This window comes from Pseudopipra pipra, chromosome 7, assembly GCF_036250125.1.
Source record: "Pseudopipra pipra isolate bDixPip1 chromosome 7, bDixPip1.hap1, whole genome shotgun sequence".
Classification (NCBI taxonomy): domain Eukaryota; kingdom Metazoa; phylum Chordata; class Aves; order Passeriformes; family Pipridae; genus Pseudopipra; species Pseudopipra pipra.
Window position 1 is genome coordinate 38803106 of NC_087555.1, and position 21475 is coordinate 38824580.

The following is a 21475-nucleotide window of genomic DNA, read 5'->3' on the forward strand; positions in this document are numbered from 1 at the left end:
GTCCAATTCATGAAGCTGGCTGGGAGTAAAATTACCAGGGTTTCTCTTCCACAAAGCAGAAAATTCCTCTCAAATAGCCAAAGAATCACCAGAGGTTTAGTTTTTTATCAGACATCCCATTCCCATCGACATTCCCACCTCATTTTCCCACACTGAGGATTCCCCAGCAGAGCACTGAGGCACCTGAGTGTGTTGCCCTGTGGATTTGGGATGATGCCCTGTGGATTTGGGATGATGCCCCATGGATTTGGGATGTGCAGGAGCAGCTGTGGTGCTGCCCCAGCTCAAGCAAAGAGGCTCCAGGACCAATGTTCTTTTATTTGCTTCACTGGGCTGAAGGATGAGCTTCAAAATCCACTTTATCAAACACCTGGCTGGTTATTTTAGCAGGTGAACAGAGAAAGATTCAAAGCCTGAAGACCAGAATAACTCAGAGGTGATGAATTCCCACCCTGGGAGATTGGGGCTCCCTTTCCCTCCCTGCATCCCCAGGAATTCCGGTGGTACCTCCCCACTCCCAGGGGGTTTGCTGCCCTGCTTGGGGTTCAGAGCTGAGCTGGGCTGGGCTGAGCCTCTTTGCCCCCCTGGCTTTGCCCCTAAATGGATGGAATTCCAAACTTTCACTTGGCATCTGCAAAATCTTAGGAAGATAATTGACTTTTCTGAATTCTTTTGTGAAACTCAGGGGCCAAAATTCACTGGAACAGGTTAATAGGTTTTAAAAAGAGAAGGCAAAATTACTGCTGGGTGCACATCCAGGATATCCATCAGATTATTCTTTTCCTGCTGTGCTGCCTCCTGGCTTTTACAGCCCTTCAGAGATCAAGATGTGATAAAAACTAAACCAGGTCCCTGTGACTTTGTGTGTTTGGAGGTGACCATCCCTCCAAAAAAACCCCCTGGGTTTAGTACATTTGTAAAGCCATTTAAAGGGCTGCTTTTTAAAGTCTCCTAAATAATAAAGGGTATTTTAAAAAGCCTTTTTTTTTTTTTTTCTGAGTGAGAATTAAGGTTTTGCTCAGTGGTGCAGCTTGTCCAGTTTATCTGGGAATTCCAGTGGCTTCCCAAAGGCCCTGAAAGGCTCTACTGTTTTTTTAACAGATGGGTCAGGGAGTTCCTGAATGAGGAGAACAAGGGCCTGGATGTTCTGGTGGAGTACCTGTCCTTTGCACAATATGCAGTCACGTGAGTAACACATCCCTGGGGCTTTCCTGCCGGAAAATACACGATCCTGGTGGATATTAGGGAATATTTCATCACTGGGAGAGTGGTCAGGCATTGGAAGGGGCTGCCCAGGACAGTGGGGGTGTCACCACTTCAAAAACGAGTGGATGTGGCACTTGGGGACGTGGTTTGGTTGCCAAGGTGGTGTTTGCTCAAAGGTTGGACTTGATGATCTTGGAGGCCTTTTCCAGCTTTAATAATTCCATGATTCTGGGTCTAAAGAGCAGAGAAAATGGTAATTTGAGTCTGGAATTATTTCACCCCAAGCCTGAATTTAAACCTTGAGATTTTTTATCTCCAGGGCTGCACTGACAGATTTTTTTAGCTTTGGCCTCTGATCATCTCAGGGGTGCAAAAAACAAATGTGTGGAAGGCTGGAGGCTCCCTCGGAAAGAGGTTTGGAATCGGTGCCCAACCCTAAGGAATTGTGTTCCTGCTGTGTTCAAAGGGCACATCCACACCCCAGGCACTGCTCCCAGGCAGAGCTGGGGGTGTCCTGGGCAGCAGATGTGCTCCAGGAAAACAGGAGGGATTCCAGGGGGGGCATTTTGCAAGTTGGGAAGGCTGGAAACCAAGTTTTTTTCCCTTCTGACATCTGGGTAGTTGGGGTCACGTTTATTTAGTTGTGTGGGTGATAAATCATGACACATGTTCTGAGAGCAGAGTGGGAAAATGAGCTTTCATGAGTTGTTATATCACAGAATTGGAAGTAGATTTTCAGCAGAAAAATCTAAGTATTTGTTTATTTTATTAATTTATTTATTATCATGGAATCATCCCAGACTGGTTTGGGTTGGGATGGACCTTAAAGCCTATCCCTGCCATGGGCAAGGACACTTTCCACTAGACCAGGCCTTGAACACTTCCAGGAACGGGGCATTATATCCACATTAATTCAGGGTATTGTAGCAGATTTTTTTGATATAAAAGTGTCTAAAAAGAAGCCTTAGGTTAAAGATACTGATAATCTATTTTTAGCAAAGCTGCCCTCACATTTATGGTATATCATTGCACAGAAAAGGGATTTTTGGTGGCCTTGCAGAAAAATGAATGAGGGGAAATTATATGTTTTAAAATGTGACTAACTGGAAAAAACTGTGCAGAGCAAAAAGAAGTGTTTAGAGGAAGACTCTCTTCCTAAATTTATACAAATGCCCGCAAGTGACTCGCTGGGTTTTTCCCCCCTGACATGGTAAACGTGAGTAACAACCTCCAAAGCTGTAAAGGGAACAAGAATTCCTGCTTGGAATAGCAGAACAAGGGGCAGGGAAGGGGCTGGATTGATGATGGTGATTTATTGCACGTGCTGGGAGATTTGTGAGGCCAACACGGTGTTGGAGGAAACCAAAGCGGTGCTTGGACAACTGGTTTGTTGAGATGAAGTGGAGAGGGGTCCCAGCATTCCCACTCTTTCCTTTAAGGCAAAGCTGTTCCATGGGCAGAGCAGCCAGGGCTGGATTTTTGTAATGTTGAGGTGGAATAATACGGAGCTGTTTGATCCTGGAAGGGTGGAAAATCCACGTGGATGTGGCACTTGGGGACATGGTTAATGGTGGCCTTGACAGTGCTTGGACTTGATGATCTTGGAGGCCTTTTCCAGGCTGAAAGAATCTGTGATTCTGGGATTTCCTTTCCTCCTCTGGAGCTCATCCCGTTTCCCTGGACTTTGCTGCGTCCCTCAAGCCCCACATTGTCTTTAACTCTCCTTTTCCATCCCTATTTCACTGGATCACACAAGGAATGTTATTAACCATTAGCATTCCCTTTACCTCATACATGTTTGGGGTGGTGGAGTGCCCAGCCCTGGAGGTGTCCCAGGAAGGCCTGGCCGTGCTCTGGGCTGGGGGACGAGGTGGGCATCGGGCACAGGGGGGATCCATGGGCTGGGAGGGCTTTTCCAGCCTCAGGGATCACACAATCCCAGGCTGGTTTGGGTGGGAAGGGCCCTTGGAACAGCTGGTGGAATGGTTGGACTCGATGGTCTTGGAGGGCTTTTCATTTGATTTTGTCAGACTTGGCTTTGTCCGATGACTTTGTGATTCCCCTCAAACCCACAGGAAGGAAAACTCGGGGCATCTCTTGTGTCTGACCTGGTGCTGGAATTCCTCTTCCCTTTCAGGTTTGACTTTGAGAGCCTGGAGAACAGCGTGGAGAACTCCATGGACAAGTCCAAGCCCTGGAGCCGCTCCATCGAGGACCTGCACAGGGGCACCAACCTGCCCTCCCCGGTTGGGAACAGCGCCTCCCGCTCGGGCCGGCACTCCACGCTCCGGTACGAGGCCGTGGGATGGGGAGCCTTCTCCCACTGGGGTGTCCTCCACCTTCCTGCTTTTCCCAGCAGAGCCGTGACATTTCTAGGGAACGTGTGGCTGTGCTGGGGGTGTGAGGTGGGAAGTGCCCAGCCGGTGACACGGGACAGCGTTACACACTTGGGGAAGGGACAGGGATAACTCTGCCCATTCCCAAGGGCAGGATGGCCTGAGGATGCATTTCCACCCCTTACAAAGCACAGGGGAAGCTATTCCTCTGCTCCAAAACATGTCTCAAGGTTTCCATGGGCCCAGCCAGTCCGGGGCTCTCATCTGTGTCCCGTCTCTTCCAGCAGCACGTTCCTTCCACGCTGCCACCAACAGGAGCCGTTGTTTTTTTGAAAGGCCACTTCCATCCTTCAAACCTGTGTCCCTCTCCCACCACCCCATGCTTTGCTAGTCTCTCTTTCCCAATCCTGCCTTTTTCTTATTGTGTAATGTGTGGAAAAGGCAGGATCACTTCCCAGGAGTGGCTGACAGACAAGGCTGTTCCATTCCTTGGATGCTCCACTAATTAAACCACAGGGAGCACAGACTCCGGCAGTGTTACCTGGAGTGCTGGCTGACTTGGGATTTTTTTGGGTTGCTACAAAGCCCTGTGAGTGTAGAAGAGTCCAAAAAAAGATGGAGCCAGTGAGAACTGGTTTCCAGCTTTTTCCTTCCAGCAGAGGTTGTTTTGCTTTGCCAGGCAGGTGACCTTGACCCTTGGGTTGATGCTCAGTGCCCGAGTGGCTCCGGAGCAGTACCTGGAAAATTTAGTTCCCAGCCCTCAGGCAGTGGAGAGGAGGAGACAGGCACAGCTCTGGTAAAGAAATCCAGGCTCTGGAGTGCAGCAAAATCACTTGAGCCGTTGATTTATTATTTTTGTGAGTGTTTTTTGTTTTCTCTGCTCTGTAATTGCTCTGACAGGAATGGCAGAGCCCTGTGCTGGTTCCATCTGTTTTTGGGAGGAGAGCTTGGGATTCGAAATGCCTGAGTCGGGAATACATTACATGTCTCTTACATTGTTTCTCTTCGTTTCCTTCCATCCTTTTTCCTTTCTCACGTCTCCCTTTATTCCTCACCTGTTTGATTCCCCGTCTCGATGTCCCCTTCATTCCCTTCTCCCTCTCGAACGCTTCTCTCTCATCCTTCCCTCCCCTCACACACCATCAGATTGGTTTCTCTGCCTGAGCAACTTGAGTTCAAACGCTGCCAGAGCTGCTGGTCAGCCACCTGCCTCTGGAGCAGCTTCACTTGGGGCGCTGCCGATGAGGCTCCCGGCCGGAAAATCCCGTAAGTCCCGAGTGGAAGGTCCTCCGGAGCCGGGGCTGTGCAGGGCATGGAGCCAGGGGCCAGCACTGCTCCCCATGCCAGATAATCTGATATCCACAGGGATTGGTGCTGCCCCCCAGGAGGGTGCCTGGCATCCCAAGCGTGTGGGTATCACATTATAGAATTCCCAGAGTAGTGGCTTCCGTAGGGCGGGATTTCCGCGGAGGACGTGAGACGGGCTTGACTTGGAAGTGAGATCTGAGTTCCCTTTGTCATGCTGCAAGTAGTGGTGTTAGTTTTATACCTGAAACACAGATTGGTCCTTGTCCATCTTACTTCATCTTTTTGTTATAAATGGAGACTTTATTCACACCCCAGACCGGCACAGAAATGGGATTTAACACCCTGTTCTCCAGCCAAGTCCCTCCAGAGCCATCTCAGCACTGGGGCAGTTTAGGCAGAAACTGTGTGGAATTGGCACATTTGGATTGGTCTTTCTTGTTGTTTGGGGTTTTTTTTAACTCTGTGTTCTAAAATGCATGTTTTTGAAAATGTGTATTTTTCAATACCTGGGGACGATGTGTGTTTAAAAAAGTAAAAGCTGAAGGTAGGTGGGGAGGTTTTAAGAAGGTTTTTGTATTTTTTGTGGAATTGCTAAATAATTGAAATAGAATCTTTTCCTGAGAGCAAGGTAGGTGCTCATCGAGTGAGGAGGGTGTGCAGGATGATGTTTTTGGGCAAAACCAGGAGGTTCCTGCCCTGCCACTGAGTGGTAAATGAGGGTTCTGGGCTGTGGACACCCAGATGTGTCTGTAGGTTCTGCTGTGTGGAAGCTGCTCTTCTGTCTTTGTCATGGAAACCATTGAAATGGGAGAGAGGAATCCCAGAATCCCAGGATGGTTTGGGTGGGAAGGGACCCTAAAGCTCATCTCATTCCACCCCTGCCATGGACAGGGACACCTTCCACCAGCCCAGATTGCTCCAAACCCCATCCAGCCTGGCCTTGGACACTTCCAGGGATGCAGGGGCAGCCCAGCTGGACTGAAAGATGTGCTCCTCCCTCTTGGATGAGAAAGGAGAAGGCTGTCAAATCTTACCAGGATAATTCCAAATTCCGGAGCTGGCCTGGGGTGGACCCGGAGCTCTGTGTGTCCCTTTGGTGGCTCAGCCCATTCCTCTCCAACCCCGACTCCAACTGCCTTCCCAGAGCTCTTTTGAACAGTGCTCAACCCTGCCAATTCCCTGCTCTCTGGGTTTCCTTGGCAACTGAGGGCTTTTTCCTGAAGAGGAGGCACAGGGATTTGGGAAACCGACTCCAAAACGAGGGCAGGAGGATAAAAAAGGGGCTGAAGCTTGGGGGATTTCATTGCTGCTTTTTTGGGAGAGGGAGCATTGCTGAGAGTCAGAGTCTCCTGTCAGATAAATATTAATGCAGCCTTTGCAGGGGCCCAGCCCATTAGAAATTCCCTTTCTTCCCAGTCAAATACTGGAGTTTTTAATGTGGATTGAAATGAGAAACTTCAATTCTTCAAAATCTCCACGAGGAGAGAAGGATCCAGGCCCAGGGAGCTCAATCCATAGATGGGCTTTGAGTGCCTTCACTAATTGGGCTTTAATTTGACACGGCTTCATGTGCTGCAGTCCTTTAATTTGGGCTTTGCCATTAACACTTTCACTGCTCAGGGACCTGGGAAACATCCTTTTGGTCAGATATTTCCTCATTTAACAGAGCGTGTTTGTGATCAGCTCTGAGGGATCAGAAAAACCCCAAATTTGTGGGATGTGCCAAAAGCTTCCTCCTCTAAAGCCACTTTCTGCTGTCAGGAGGACGTTGATAATACAGCCTCCCCCAGTTTCCAAACCACCACCAATCCAATTGCAGGAATGTCACCCAAAAACCACCCAACCCCGAGGAAAACCAGCAGTCCCAGCCCATGGAGAGCTGGGCCAGCTGCCAGGGGGGTGGTGAGATCCATCCTGGGCTGCCCTCTGCTCTCCAGGGAGCCAGGGGAGAGATGAGGGGCTTTTTTAGCAGAAAATGAGGTAAAATGAGAGCTGTAATTTGAATTAATGTGGTGCATTGTAAATCTGCATTGGATTGGGCACATGTCATGGAATCCCAGAATGGGTTGGGTGGGAAGGGACCTTAAATCCCATCTCATTCCATCCCCTGCCATGGGCAGGGACACCTTCCACCAGCACAGGTTGCTCCAACCTGGCCTTGGACACTTCCAGGGATCCAGGGGCAGCCACAGCTTCTCTGGGCAACCTGTGCCAGGGCCTCCCCACCCTCCCAGCCAGGAATTCCTTCCCAATATCCCATCTCTCCCTGCCCTCTGGCAGTGGGAAGCCATTCCCTGGGTCCTGTCCCTCCCTCCCTTGTCCCCAGTCCCTCTCCAGCTCTCCTGGAGCCCCTTTAGGCCCTGGAAGGGGCTCTCAGCTCTCCCTGGAGCCTTCTCTTCTCCAGGTGAACTTCCCCAGCTCTCCCAGCCTGGCTCCAGGGCAGAGGGGCTCCAGCCCTGGAGCATCTCCATGTCCCTAGGGAAATAAAAATGATAAATGAGTTACTCTTGAACAGAAAGTTCTTCTGTTAGATGTGGGTGAGAAAAGAACCCTAAAACTCTGTATTTCAGCACAGGATTAGCCTTGGGTTTAATGGTTGTCTGTTTTCCCACATGGCTGCAGAATCCCAGCTGTGGAAATCCTGGATCTTGCATTTTTCCCCCCATCCTCCAGCAGCAAAAAGTCCCAAAACTATGGAGTAGCTCCTTCCCCACATGTGAGAGGGTCCAGAGTGGCAGGAGGAACCCATTATCCACTGCAGGAGCTTCCACACACTCAGCTTCTCTGCCCCTGCTTTTTTTTTGGGAGAAGGGGTTTATGGTTCCCCTCTAAAGGAGGGGCCGAGGAAATAAAAAGAGGAACCATCTGAGTTGAATTAGCAGGATAAATATACTCGTGGTGACATAATCCTTGACCTGCAGCAGACAGGAAATCAAACCCAACGAGTCATCCAAGCTGCTGGGCTCAGCCAAGTGTTCAGGAACCAGGAATGAAGGAAAAGCAGGAGAAGCTCAGCCACCCTTCCCTTGGCTGGAGGGAGGTGTCGGAGCTCCCACCAGCCTGCCCTGCTCTGGGGAGGGAGCAGAAACACTGGGAATTGTTGGGAGCACCACTGATGCAGGGGAAGCATCTCCAGCCTCGGCTCTGTTGTTGTTGTTCAGGAGTTGCTGTGCAAAAACTCCTGGTGAATTTTTGGCACTCGGGTCCATGTGAGGGGATTTGCATCTGGGGAAGGGAAGGGATGGAAATGTAGGGATTGGATCTGCTCTCCAGGGCAGATTCCATGCCTGGGTCTCACCCCAGCGGGACACTGACACGGGTGGGAGTGGGAATGTGCCAAGGGGCTGGAGCCAGGCTCTGCTTGGTGATGCCAGGCAGTAGGAGAAGAGGGAACGGCACAGACTGATGCCAGGAAGTTCCACCTGAACACGAGGAAGAACAGTGAGGTGACAGGTTGCCCACAGAGGGTTGGAGTCCCCCTCAGTGGGGATATCCCAGAACAATGTGGCCACACTCCTGTGCTCTGTGCTCTGGGATGGCCCTGCTGGAGCAGGTGACCCACTGTGGGCCCCTCCAACCTGCCATGTGTGTCTGAGTGGCACTGCCTCGGGATTTGTGGGAAAGGCAGAGGAGCTCAGGGCTGGAGCTGTGCCTTGGGACAGTCCCCAGGGGGAGGGTCAGCTGGGATTTGGGAGGAGAACACAACCTCTGCCCCTGGCTTTGCCCGTTCGGCTGCTCATGAGGATCCCCCCAGGGAACATCTCCGGGCTCCAAACCAGCAGCTTTCCTGGCTGGGGGCAGGGGGGGCCATATGGGATCTGTGCAGCCCTGCTGGGTTTCTGTGGGGCTTTTCCACCTCTCTGGAGGAAGGGAGTGTTGGCTTCACCTCAGACCTTCCTTCTGGTGCCCACATTGCTCTGCAGTGCCCAGGTTTGATTGGAGGATCACAGTTTGGGTTGGAAGAGACCAATCTGGAAATGCCAAATTCTGGCTTTATCATCATCTTTTATTAGTTTATGGAGACTCCCCCATTTCTTAACTGTCAGATGGCTGAAGGCATTCTGAAATTTAGGAGCTGGTGCACTGAGGAAGTTTATTCTCCTATCAGTTCCATGATTAAGATCTCATTAATCTGCTGATTTAAAATGTAAAGGAAAACAGTGTCTGCAGTCTTTAGTGATTTAAAGCTGAGATAAGTCGTTGTAGGGACAATCTCTGACTAGAAATGACTTTAAAATCCTTTTATTACCGGGTTTTGTCACTTGGAGAAATGAATGTCTGAAATGGGCTGGTGTGGTGTGGTTCCACATTCTCCAGCCAGCACTGGCAGCAATTCCACACTTCCCAGTTCAGACTCCCAGTTGAAGGCTGCTCTGCTCCTCTTTTGTCTCAGGAAGGGACATTTAGGAAGTGAAGGAGTCCCTGGGTGCAGGGTGTGTGTGGGCAGGGAGCTGATCCATGGGGAAGGAGGCAGGATGGTGGGACAGTCCTGGCTGCAGCTCCTTGGCAGCCCCATTCCCAGCAGGAGCTGCCAGAGTTTCCAGGTGCAGAGCCCCAAGCCAAGGAGCTTGGAGCCATCAGCCTCATCGTGTCCTGGTTCTCCAAGGCACAATCCTGGTCCCATCCACAGGATCCACTCCCCAAAATTCAGCTGAAACCACCCTCTGTTCTCAGCCAAAACTGGGTCAATCTTTCCCAGAGCCCTGAAATCCTCCTACAGTGCCCTGAGCTGATTTATTCATTCATATTTATGGGAGGGGGGGGAAAGAAGGCTTTTGATTGAATCCTGCTTTGAATTTTGGGATTTCTTTCATCTTGGCACTGCTGGAAAATGAAAGCCAAGGGGAGGAGTTGCTGAAGGCTGAGGGTTGTGGGCTCTCCATGGGCAGAGCTCCACGACCCCCCTCGTTCCTCTTGGTCTGGACATTTGAAGGGAGGGAATTTGGAGGTGTTTGTGTCAGAGAGTAGTGAATCACAATAATTCAGTGTGGTATTACTTGTTTATGTCTTTATTATGAATATTTACTGTCCCCTGCACTGGCACTGCAGCTCCTGGTCTGTGGAGCCAAACATCTGCATTTTTTGTGTGAACATCCCAGCCCCTTTCCTGCTTTATTTTCATGAATATTGCCCCGTGTTCACCTGAGAAACACCTTCCTTCTCACCCAGTGGAGGGATATTTCTCTTCCTTCCTTCTCACCCCCTAAAACCAGCCCTGTGGTTGATGAGAGCTGCTTCTCTCTGCAGGTACAACACCTTGCCAAGCCGAAGAACACTAAAAAACTCCAGATTAGTGAGTAAAAAGGACGATGTTCACGTCTGCATCATGTGCTTGAGGGCCATCATGAACTACCAGGTAATTAATTGCCTTTTGACACCACAGAACTTTTTCGGTGTTGGGAGGGGGGAGGAAAAGTTAGGGGTGAATTTGGAAGGTAAAACCCTTGCAAATATTTCCATTCTCATTATTAAAATGGGAAGCAGCAGGACACAGTTTTATTTACCTGTGCAGGTGATTTATTGCAGGTGGGAAGGCACAGGTGAGCCTGGGCATGATGTGCTCATTGGGCACTAACTAATTAAACCTGCAGCCAATCAGGTTCTAATTAGTCTCAGCATTTAGTCTTAATGCTTAAAAGCAGGAGATTTTTTTCCAGAAGAATCCTTGTTTTTCCTCAGTAAGTGTTTATGGCAAGGCAATGGGACAACTAGGAGTGAACCAACTAAACCAAAGCCAACCTGATTTTCCTGAGGGTTTTTTTCTCTCCAGTGGGATACAGGGATTGTGCAGTTTGTCCAGGGAGCTCCAAGGATTTGGGATTTTTTGCTAAAACAAGGGAAGCCTGTGGGGAACACCTTTCTTAGGAGTTCCTGAGGGGTGTAGGAGGTGTTTGTAACCCCCCTCTGCCCTGGGGGCGGGTACCAGCTCCCAGGGATTGGGAAGGAGACCAGCCACAATCCTAATAACCAGTGGAGTATCTTCCAAAGGAATTCTGTTTTCATTTTTGGAGAGTGACAACAACTGAACTTTAAAGTCCTCTTTAGGGAGTAAATCATGCTCTTGACTGTCACAATTAAAAAGGGGCTGGAGGGGGAAAAGGACAAGCAGAGGGGCTGGAAATAATGTAGGAGCAGCTCTTAGACCCCTTTTGTTGGCTGACATGGCCAAAAGGAGTATTTTCAACACTGCTAGTGGCAGGGAATTGTAGGATCATGGAATATCCAGAGTTAGAAGTTTTTTAGGAACAGTGGGACAATGAAATATTTCGGTTTAACCAGTAAACTCCACGAGGTTTTGTTTGGCTTAAAAAACTGCCACGGGGGTCTGGTCAGGGTGGTGGGATTTGTTGGGTTTCTCAGTAATAATTTGGGGTGTCAGAACTGCAGCAGGACTTCCTTTCCCTTCTGTCCCCAGTATGGATTCAACATGGTCATGTCCCACCCCCACGCCGTCAACGAGATCGCCCTGAGTCTGAACAACAAGAACCCCAGGTAGGTGCTCTTGCTTTTGGAGAGTTGGACAAGCAGGTGAGTAAAGAGGACTTGGGAAGGGGTTTTCACCTTCAAAAGGGTGTGTTTGTGCACAAACCTGTGGCAAAAATCGGATTAAATGTGTGTAGTGGTGCAGGTAGATGAGCAGTTGTTGTCTGATTCCAGTGGGTTCAGGAGCTGCTGATTCTGCAGCTTTGATAATGGCTTTGAACTGACAGGGGGGGAATTTGGGTTGGATACTGGGGAGAAATCCTTCCCTGGGAGGGTGGGGAGGCCCTGGCACAGGTTGTCCAGAGAAGCTGTGGCTGCCCCTGGATCCCTGGAAGTGTCCAAGGCCAGGTTGGATGGGGCTTGGAGCAACCTGGGCTGGTGGAAGGTGTCCCTGCCCGTGGCAGGGGGTGGAACTGGATGAGCTTTAAGGTCCTTCCAAGCCAAAGCATTCTGGGATTCTGTGATTGAGCTGCTGAAGCCCCTCAGCTCTGTTGCAGTGCAGAGAAACCCCCCTGATAATGAGCAGCTTAACATGGGATTTTCCTGAAGAAAGGGAGAATCTTCCTTAGAAATGTTATCCATGGATCCTTAGGTTTGAATTTCCTTGGGAGAAGGTTCCATTCCTGTCCTGGGTCAGGTTGCTGTACAGCCACAGCCATAATGTGATTCCACAGTGGAACTGCTGGCTGTGAATCCCTGTCCCTCCTCTCCCAGCCTTGTGATCCCAGCAGCCACTTCCAGCAGACCCTGGAGTTCTCAACCTTTCCTTGTCTTACAAAACCAAACCTGGCACAGACATTTTTCCAAGGAAAGGTCAAACTGGGGGCTGAGATGACTAAACAAAACTCTGTGTGTGTTTACAGGGCCTTGGCTTAGGCTCTGGGCTGACAGAGCATGAACCTTGTCCCGGTTGGGCAGGGACATCCTTCCTTTCTTGAAGTCAGCCCTAAGTCAGCAAACACATGCACAGATAAATAGGAAGGACATGGGAAGTTTATTATTTTTAAATCACTTTTTAATCACTTTTGTGCCTGGAAATCAGGTGGTCGAGGGACAACCCCAGTTTTCAGTTTTGAAACACGGGGGTTATTTCGATTTCTGTTTCTAAAAACGTTGCTTTAAAATGTGACTGAAATAGTCTGAGGACAAAACTGGGTGTTAGTGCTGTTCAAAACCCCAGTCTGTGTTTGGTTCAGCCCCATAATTGAAGAATCCAGAGGTTTGAGTGCTTAGGGTGGGTGAGATGTGCCAAGGGGAAGCAGCAGCTCTGGGAATGGGATGTGAAGCTGATCCCATTCCCACTGTGGGGCTGAGTGGGCAGCAGGTGGAGAGGGACTGGGGGGACTCCATCTCCTGGTTCTTCCCAAATGGATCCCACAGACACAGCTGGAACTGTCCTCTCTTGTCCCCATTGCACCTCTGGAATCCCTCTGATCCCAGAGATCCCCTCTCCCCGCCCCCACAGCCCCTCCCAACCCCCCCTGGGCTGGGATATTCCTGAAGATCCACACCAGAGCTCCTTGATCCTGTCTGACAGAACCCCCCTGGATGAGTCAGCCTTGAACATGACCCGTTTAAAATTTCCTAGGGAAGTGAACATTTTATGTGGTTCCCAAAGATAACCCTGACCCTTTGAAAGCCAAAAGGTATTTCTTGTTCTGTAACATCTGGTTTGAGACTCTGCTTTGGCATGAGACTAATTTTATGTGTCTGCATGGTTTGACTCTGCTCAGAGCTCAGCTGGCCAGGAAATCTTTTGCTTTCCACGAATCCCGTAAGGAAATACTGTGGATTATTTTCCTTAGGGTAACACCCAGTTTGCTGCATGGTTTTCTCTCAGTGATCTGGTGTTTTCTCTCTGTGGCAGATTGATTTCTGATTTCTAGGGAGAAGGACGTGCTGAGGCATCCTGTGTTCCTGCAGTGAACTCTGTGTGTGTGGCTCTGAATAACACAGAGAATGATTCAGATTTGTACCAGGAAAAATGCAGATTGGAATTATGTGCACTCCTCTTAAAAAGTGGGATCAGAGGAGGCCAGTTGGGGGGTGGGAATCTGCCTCCCCCGGGTGTGTGCAGGGAGTTCTCCAGGAGTAGGAGCTGTCAGTGATCTGCCTTTCCCAGAGTTCTGCAACTGCCTTTTTGCTTGAGTTTCTGAGTTGTGGTTTCAATTCCTGCATGGTTTGAGCAGCATTAAACAGGGGGAGAAGTGCATGATCCCGGGAGAGGCCGAATTCCCTGGATCAGGGACACTCGGCAGGGTTATTGATTCAAGGGGATTAAAAGCACAGGGGATGAAGCTCCATCTCCCACATTCTCCCACAGGTTTGGAAGCAGGTGCTGGTCACTGAGTGCCACCTTTTCCTCTCTCCACAGGACAAAGGCCCTCGTCCTGGAACTCTTGGCAGCCGTTTGCCTCGTCCGAGGGGGACACGAGATCATCCTGTCGGCCTTTGATAACTTCAAGGAGGTACCTTGGCCCAACTCATTTGATTTGGGTGTTATTCCCTCTCTGATTATTGCCTGGAGCTTTCTTATCCAGCTAAATTCCCTGGAGTCAGGATTTTCCATGAACTACAGGCTTTCCTTGGAGGTGCAGAGCAGCTCCCTGGTGACCATTCCATGGTTTTCGTGTCTGTGGGGAAGAGCTGTAACTCCAGCAGGGTGAATCCAGGCTGGGAATTTGAGCTCCCTTTGCTCAGTCAAATGATGTCCCATCGTTTTAGGACATTTTGAAAGCTTGACTCCAGTTGCTCTGTCTCTGGAACAACCAGGAATGCTAGGTTAGATCTCCTGTTTCCAAAGCCATTTCCACAGGCCCTTGAAACACAAAGTTCCCGGATTTACCCTCAGTGGGAATTTTGTCTGTGTAGAAATTACAGAATCAAGTCTCTGTCAGTCACAGTGACTGCTGGAATTCATCCAGGAATTCCAGTTGGCTCAGGTGTCATTTATAGGTGTATTTTCCAGTTTGCACACAGTGATTAAAAGGATTTGGGAATATTGTGTGAAGGTTTGGAAGCACTGGGAGGGGGAAGCAAGTCCTAGAATGCTGCTGTCTTAGTTTCCTTTGGATATTGACTATATGTGTGGGGTTAATATCAAATTAAAAAGGAATAAATTAGACTTCCCAGCTCCAGAATTGTTGGATTTGATGAGTCCCAACTGGACACAGGGTGTGTTTCCTTGAAGCTGTGAGTGGGTTAATGCAGATGATCCAGGAGCCAAGTTGGTAATTTTTTGATGTTTTGTGTTTGGGGAATAATTTCTGACCTCGGAAGGATTTGCATGTTGTAGATAAATGAGGGAATTTTGGAGGTGCTCAACATCACCCAGAGCAAAAGGTTTGAGCGACCTCCAGCGTGGGCCTGTTGTGGAAAGCTCAGCTCTGTGCAGGTCCAGGCCTGTCCTGGGTGTGGGAAGGTTGTCCTGAGGACAGAGGGAATGGGAACAGCACTGCTGGGAAGTGGAAGTTGGGTTGGAAGTGTGTGACCACAGAGAGAGCCTGGCTTGGGGTGACACCAGTGGGAGGGACACTCAGAAAATGGGAACTGGGGAAAGGTCTGGGGACCTTCAGTGTAGGCAAAAACTGGGAATTATGGTTTGGGTCTTCCCTTGGTTCATCTGTGTCGTGTCATGTCTTTGTTTGCACCTTTGGGAACCCAAGGGATCAGGAGGCAAATGCAGTGGGATTGTTGTGAAGAACAATTTGAGAGAAGGGCTTGCAGTGGGGGAAAAACTCTGTAAATGTGCAGACCACAACGTTGTTAGTTCAGGGTTAAATTCTCCTGGGTTTTCCTGCTCTGTTAGGGAAGGAATAGGGCTCAGCAGGGAGGGACTGGGGATAAGTAGTGGCTGCAGCCAAATCCCACTGGTTGGGATGGTCTGTGAGGCTCATTGGACACTTCCCAGGGCAGGGTGTGGAAACCCCAGGTGCTTTCTTACCTTCCTGACATCCTCAGTCAAGGTTTTGCTCCTTCATGTCCTTCCAGGTGCTCTGTCATCTCCTGCTGAGACAATATTCCCATGGAACCCATTCAGTTTGTGTGGAATTAGTTATTTATTCCATTGCTTTGGGGTCTGAGCAAGTGATGGTGGAACTGTCGGCTGTGCAGGTTAAGTGAGGTCAGGGAGGGGATTTACCTTCCTCAGTTCTGCATTTGGATGCTCTTCTCTTTCTCAATTCTACATTTAGATGCTCTTTTCTTCCTCAATTCTGCATTTGGATGCTCTTCTCTTCCTCAGTTCTGCATTTAACTGCTCTTTCATTCCCCAGTTCTGCATTTAGCTGCCCTTTTTACCCAGTTATGCTGCTTATTTCTTGCTCTGTGCTGTTGTTTTCCACCTTCCTCCTGGGCAAGTTTTCAGGAATGGTTTCAAGTTTTCACTTTTATTTTATAAACCCCTCGAGTTGCTGACAAGTCAAGTGCCCAGGCTTGGCTTTCCAGCCCTGCACATCCAATTCAAATTGCTGTGAGCTCCATAATCTTTGTGTGGCTGCTGCAGCTCTGCAGTTCAGGGCTACCACGGTTCTTTCATGCCTATTTAGGGCAGATTTGACTTATTGAATTAGATCTCTGCCACTCCATCTCTTTGCCATGAAACAACTTCAAAAGGAAGCTGAACTCCTGCCTAATGAAATCTAATAAAGTCAGGAGGGAAAACAGGATGTTTAGCACCAAGTTCTGCTCTCGTTTCCATGGGGGTGAACATCAGATGGTTCATCAAGCTTTGAGCTTTGCTCTGATGGAAACGAGGGCAGGGTTTGGTTCTTGTCAAGGGAGATTTTTCAGTTGCAAATGGAGACCTCAGAGCCCCTTCTGGTATCTGAAGGGCCCCCAAGGAATACAGAGAGGGATGGTCATCAGGAACTGCAGTGGCAGGACACAGGGAATGGGGTCAAACTGGAAGAGGGGAAATTTAGCTTGGATATCTGGAAGAATTTCTTCCCTGTGAGGGTGGGGAGGCCCTGGCCCAGGTTGCCCAGAGAGGCTGTGGCTGCCCCTGGATCCCTGGGAGTGTCCAAGGCCAGGTTGGATGGGGCTTGGAGCAACCTGGATACTTCCAGGGATGGGGCAGCCCCAACTTCTCTGGACATTTGCTGCTCTTGAATCCTTGACAGGTGAGGAGAATCTCAATCCTCTCACACATCACCTGGTTATGGCCATGAATTCTGAGCCCTCAGAGGTGTCTGGATGCTTGGGAGTTGGGCAGGGAGCTGGAAGGTGGGGGCCCTGCACACAAACCCCATCATGCCCCTCCATCAGCTTTCATGACACTGAAGGGAGCCAAGATTGTCCAGGCCTTGCCTTCCACAGGGCTTAATCCAGAGTCAGATCTCCCTGCTGGAATAATGAATGGCAGCACTGCAAACAGCACTTCTGAGTTATCCTTGTGGACCAGCAGAATAACCTGTGCTGGAAGAAGCTCTTTGCAAAGTGCTGGAAAATGTAAATGCAGTTGTTGTTTGTTGGCTTTTGAGAGTGACTTAACCCTGCTGTGGAGAAGTAAAAAAGGTATTTTAACCTAGTAAGTATTAAATAACTGTTTGCTTGACCAGAAACTTAATGGGAAAACAGATTTTTTTGTTCTCCTGCAAAGTGCAGGAATGTCAGCACGGGGAAGGCAAACAAAGTGTCCCTGTGGAGGGTCGTGGGCCGGCGGTGGGAGCTGCTGCTCACACTGGGCTCTTGTGGGGGACAGAAAGCCAGCATTGTGCTGCTGGACAAAGGGGCACAGACAGGAGAAGGGGGCACAAAGGCTCCCAGGGATTTTTGGGCTGCAGATCCATCAGGCTGTGTGTGACAGCACACCCTGTATGGGCTGGGTTTGTCCTCCTGCTCTGTGTTTGCTCTGCCTCTCTCTCTTGGAGGACTCCAGGAGTAACTGGAGGAGGAGGAGAAGCTTAAAACAGCCTTTGGGGGGGTCATTTTAACAGTGGCACTGACAGAACGTGTCTTGTATTGCAAAGCCTCTCCTATAGTTCAGGTGTTTTAAATTTGCTCCATCAGAGGGTGGTTTTCCTGCCTTGGGGTGCTGAGTTCACCTCGAGGGAACTGCAACCACAGGGTTTCATTTTCTGCCTGGAGTTTGGGACCACCAGGTGTTTCCTGAGTGGAAAGGACCTTAAAACTCATCCCATCCCACCTCCTGCCATGGGCAGGGACACCTTCCACTCTCCCAGGTTGCTCCAAGCCCCATCCAGCCTGCCCTTGGACACTTCCAGGGATCCAGGGGCAGCCACAGCTTCTCTGCCCAACCTGGGCCAGGGCCTCCCCACCCTCCCAGCCAGGAATTCCTTCCCAACATCCCATCTAACCCTGCCCTCCTTCACCTTAAGGCCATTCCTCCTTGTAGTGGGACAGTCCTCCAGATGTGGAGGAGTTCACAGTCTGACAGCTGTGTCTCAGAAATCCTGCCTGGATTCACTGCCCTCTCCATGTGGAACACGCTGGCTCTGCTTGTGGTGACATTTAGTTACAAGCTCCATTCTCCAGCAAACTTGAGGTGGTGGTGTGAGATGAGTGTCTGAGGTGGGAGGGTGATGGATGTGCTTCTACCAGCCCGGGGTTTCACCTTCTGCCTGACACTGCATGTGAAAATATCTTCAGTTTTCCCAAATCCCCTTGTCTGCTGCTCCCTGCCCAGGTTGCTGTTCGAGGTGCCCAGAGGGGTTGTGGACTCCCCTGGATCCCTGGAAGTGTCCAAGGTCAGGTTGGACGGGGCTTGGAGCAGATTAGGATAGTGGAAGGTGTCCCTGCCCATTGGAATGAGATGGGCTTTAGGGTCCTTTCCCCCTCAAACCATTCCGTGATTCTGGAGCAGCTTCCAGTGATCCGGCCCCGAGAGCGGGAACAGCGCGAGGGTCGTCGTAGTTGAGCTTTGCTCTTGGGTGGTCTGGATGGGAACTGTGTGACCACTGCCAGGTGGATATGGGTGCAATCCTCATGGAATTTTTCATAACAGATCCTTTTGCTTCCTTACGGGATTGTGTCGTGGCTTTGTAACGGATCCGGGCTGGATTTCCTTCGTTAGCACCCGGAGAAAGGACCTTCCGTGGGTGGCTTTCCATAAAGCCACATTGTTCTTCCAGAATGACGTGGGCTTAATGGGACCTAAAGTGGGCTTTTTCACAGCCCAAGCAGAGACACAGGGTTTTTATAGCTGTGGTGACTCGTTTAATCTCGCTTCTTACACAGAATAAAGCCAATAAAAGAAAGCTCTGCCTCTCCTCGGCCCAGCCGTGCTTCCAAATGACAGGCCTCGGGAATTTATTCCAATAGAAATGGCAACATATGGTTTTATGTGGTGGGATTTGATTTCAGCATTCTCCTTGGCTTTGGGCCAGTCTTCAGGCTGGAGGCTCCAGCTCCGATTTCACTCTCTTTAATCTTCCAGGATAAATTATATCATTTCGTGAAAGTCAGTTCTGCTGCCTCCTCAAACACACACGGCCCAGCCCTGACTCATCTCCACTATCTGGGAGCAGCCACCGAAAGCCACAGGTGGTTGTTGCTTTTCCTCTTCCTCAGCTGCTGTATCCCAGCCAGCCAGGGCTGCTCCAGCCCGGGATCTGCTCTGCCAGGGCGCTCTGGGTTGCTCCTGGTTTAATTAGTCAGCCCTAAATGGCTCCGAGTTGTTTGTGTCAGCTTTTCTCATCCCTGTGGAATGGTTTGCATTAGATTTCCCAGAAATCAGTCCTTCTGGCTTTACTGGTGAGGGATCAGATGCACCATTGTTCTGTTTGGTTCCACAGTCCTGGGTTTTGGTTAAATCGGCTCCGTTTTTTGTGACGTGGGTACAAGAGAAGTCGTGGAATCCCAGACTGCTTTGGGTTGGAAGGGACTTTTAATCCCACCCCATTCCCCCCCCTGCCATGGCCAGGGACACCTTCCACTAGCCCAGGTTGCTCCAGCAGGGAAAAACTGTGTGGGATATAACACAGAGCAATTAAAGAGTGATGAAGGAGAGGGTTCCTGGGGTTTGCGTGGAGCAGGGGTTGGATCCAGCCCAGCCCACGCCTCCCAGATCCAGTGATCCCATGGAGCAGCTGCTGCCTTTGATCCCTGCACTGCCAGGGGCTTCCTGAAACTTGGCCACATCCCTTGCCCTGGGTTTTGCTTGGAGCTGCTCTGACCATCAATGAGGTGTGGGGGGGTTTGGGCTTTGATCTCCCAGCAAGGCCATTCCTGATGCTGCAGGGAGGCTTTCCAAGGATTGCTCCTGAAGAAAGGCCTGGGATTAGACTGGAGATTCACAACCAGGAGGGTGGTGATCTCCAAACTCCCCCAGCCTTTTCCTGAGATCCCATCAGACAGGTCATTTGTGCTTCATCAGAGTATTCCTCCATCCCAGAGTGGGTCTGGTTTGCTCTATTTTAGACCTTAATGTGTGTTTTTTTGGGTTTTAGTGGAGCAGCCCATGGAAAAGTGTTTAATGCTTCACTTTCATGCCGTGGCCTGCAGAGAGAGATGAGTCCTTTGGGTTTAAAATCAGGATAATTTGCTTGAGCAACAAGTGTAATTTGTTTTTCATGAGGTTCATGCTTTGTTGTTTGAGGGTTTATTTTACCTGGTGAGGCTTCAAGGTTCAGCTGGAGACACTGAAATGCAACTTCAGCAAGCCAAGGGCTCACCAAGGGTTCTGTTCCTCAGCAGAAGGGAACTTTCACTCCTCTAGATGACTGGAATCTGTTTTTCCAGGACCTTTAAGGTGAAAACAGAGCTGCTTCTGTCCCTCTGAAAACAGGGAAGCTTAAACCTCCTGCCATGGGCAGGACACCTTCCATTAAACCAGGGGGCTCCTCGAACACTTAGAGAGATGGGAAGTGTCCTTCCCAAACTTATTGACTCTTTTGTGGCTTTTTGGGGATTACTGCAGATCATTTGTGTGCTGGGGGAAGCAGGACTGAGCCAGAGGAGCTACTGGGAATATTAAGATTTCAACAATATCCTGAGAGCTGCTTTATCTTAGATCTTCTTTCTCCCCCAGATTGCTTTTGTTTCCTGCCAGCAGCCCGTGCTACAGCTCTGCAACCCTGATTGTTACACTGATGTATTTTCACTCCTTGTTTAGCCAGGGATAATTTTCCCTTTGTCTTCCCTGTAATTTGCTTTTCTTCCTAATTATATGATATTACAGTGAAGAGCCAGGAGAGAGGCTGAGCCTTCCCTGTGGCGTGGCCTGGTGCAACTCTTACACTCAGAATGATGAAATTTGTGAGGGGAAAAGACCCATAAAGAGCTATTTTATGATTGTATCTGTATAATAATTGTACCTGACTCCTCAGACTCGCACTGCAGGTGTTGACAGAGAATTGTTCAGCTGGATTTTTTTGACGAAGAATATTTTCAACCTGGACAAAGGGGTTTTAAACGAGCAGAAAAATCTGCATTTTTAATGTTTGGGGTTTTTTTACCCAAGCTGTGCTTGACCAAAGGTGTGGTGCTTGTTTTTTGTAGGTGTGTGGGGAGAAGCAGCGCTTCGAGAAGCTCATGGAGCACTTCAGAAACGAGGACAACAACATAGACTTCATGGTGAGTGGGATTGACCCTCAGCAGGTCTCATTCCAGAGTTTCCTGTGCCTGAGCTGTGTCTGCCTCCTGATCCTGGGCCTAAAACACCACAGCCCAATGATTTATGTTCCAAATGCCTTTCATTTTTAGCTGCCCATTCACTTTTCCTCCCGAAGTGCCTTGTGCCACAGCGAAGGTAAGAGGGAAGTGGCCCTTTGTGCTCTTTCACAGCAGCTTCTGCAACATCCAGTTCTGTCCCTGTGCCAAAATCCTGGGAGCCCCAGACAGGGAAGTGTGGGAGAGACTCCCTCCAGCTGCTGCCTGTCCTTATCTGCTGATAAATATAGCAGTGGCTTGCACCACTTTTGGTTCCTCAGTGTGCATCTGCATGATTCTTTCACCAAACCCACTTCCCCTGGAGCACAGAGAGGGAACAGGGAGAGGGGAAGCTCTGGCTGGCACAGGCACCAGCACGTTGGCACCACGTGGGAGGCTGTGGCAGGGAGGATGTGTCTGCTACCAAAAATACCTCTATATCTGGTTTTTTAACTTGTGCTTGTGTGAGAAATGGGAGAAATTAAAGTCTTATATATTTAATCAGGGAAAATCTCCCTTGCGCTGCTCCTGCT

The 21475-nt window shown here is 49.7% G+C and overlaps 1 protein-coding gene across 9 annotated transcripts in view; it reads left to right on the plus strand.

Annotated features, from left to right (window-relative positions):
- The window catches only part of FMNL2 (formin like 2), a 122924-nt gene that overhangs the window by 79489 nt on the left and 21960 nt on the right, over nucleotides 1-21475 (plus strand). For 8 of the 9 annotated variants that reach the window (XM_064661744.1, XM_064661739.1, XM_064661743.1 and 5 more), the window contains exons 5-10: nucleotides 1102-1185; nucleotides 3344-3496; nucleotides 10098-10206; nucleotides 11266-11342; nucleotides 13708-13801; nucleotides 20793-20867. In XM_064661744.1, coding sequence (XP_064517814.1) covers nucleotides 1102-1185; nucleotides 3344-3496; nucleotides 10098-10206; nucleotides 11266-11342; nucleotides 13708-13801; nucleotides 20793-20867 — 592 coding nt within the window. Of the gene's footprint in view, nucleotides 1-1101; nucleotides 1186-3343; nucleotides 3497-4510; nucleotides 4809-10097; nucleotides 10207-11265; nucleotides 11343-13707; nucleotides 13802-20792; nucleotides 20868-21475 lie in introns of those variants that run through there. The other variant, XM_064661747.1, reaches the window with a different exon arrangement.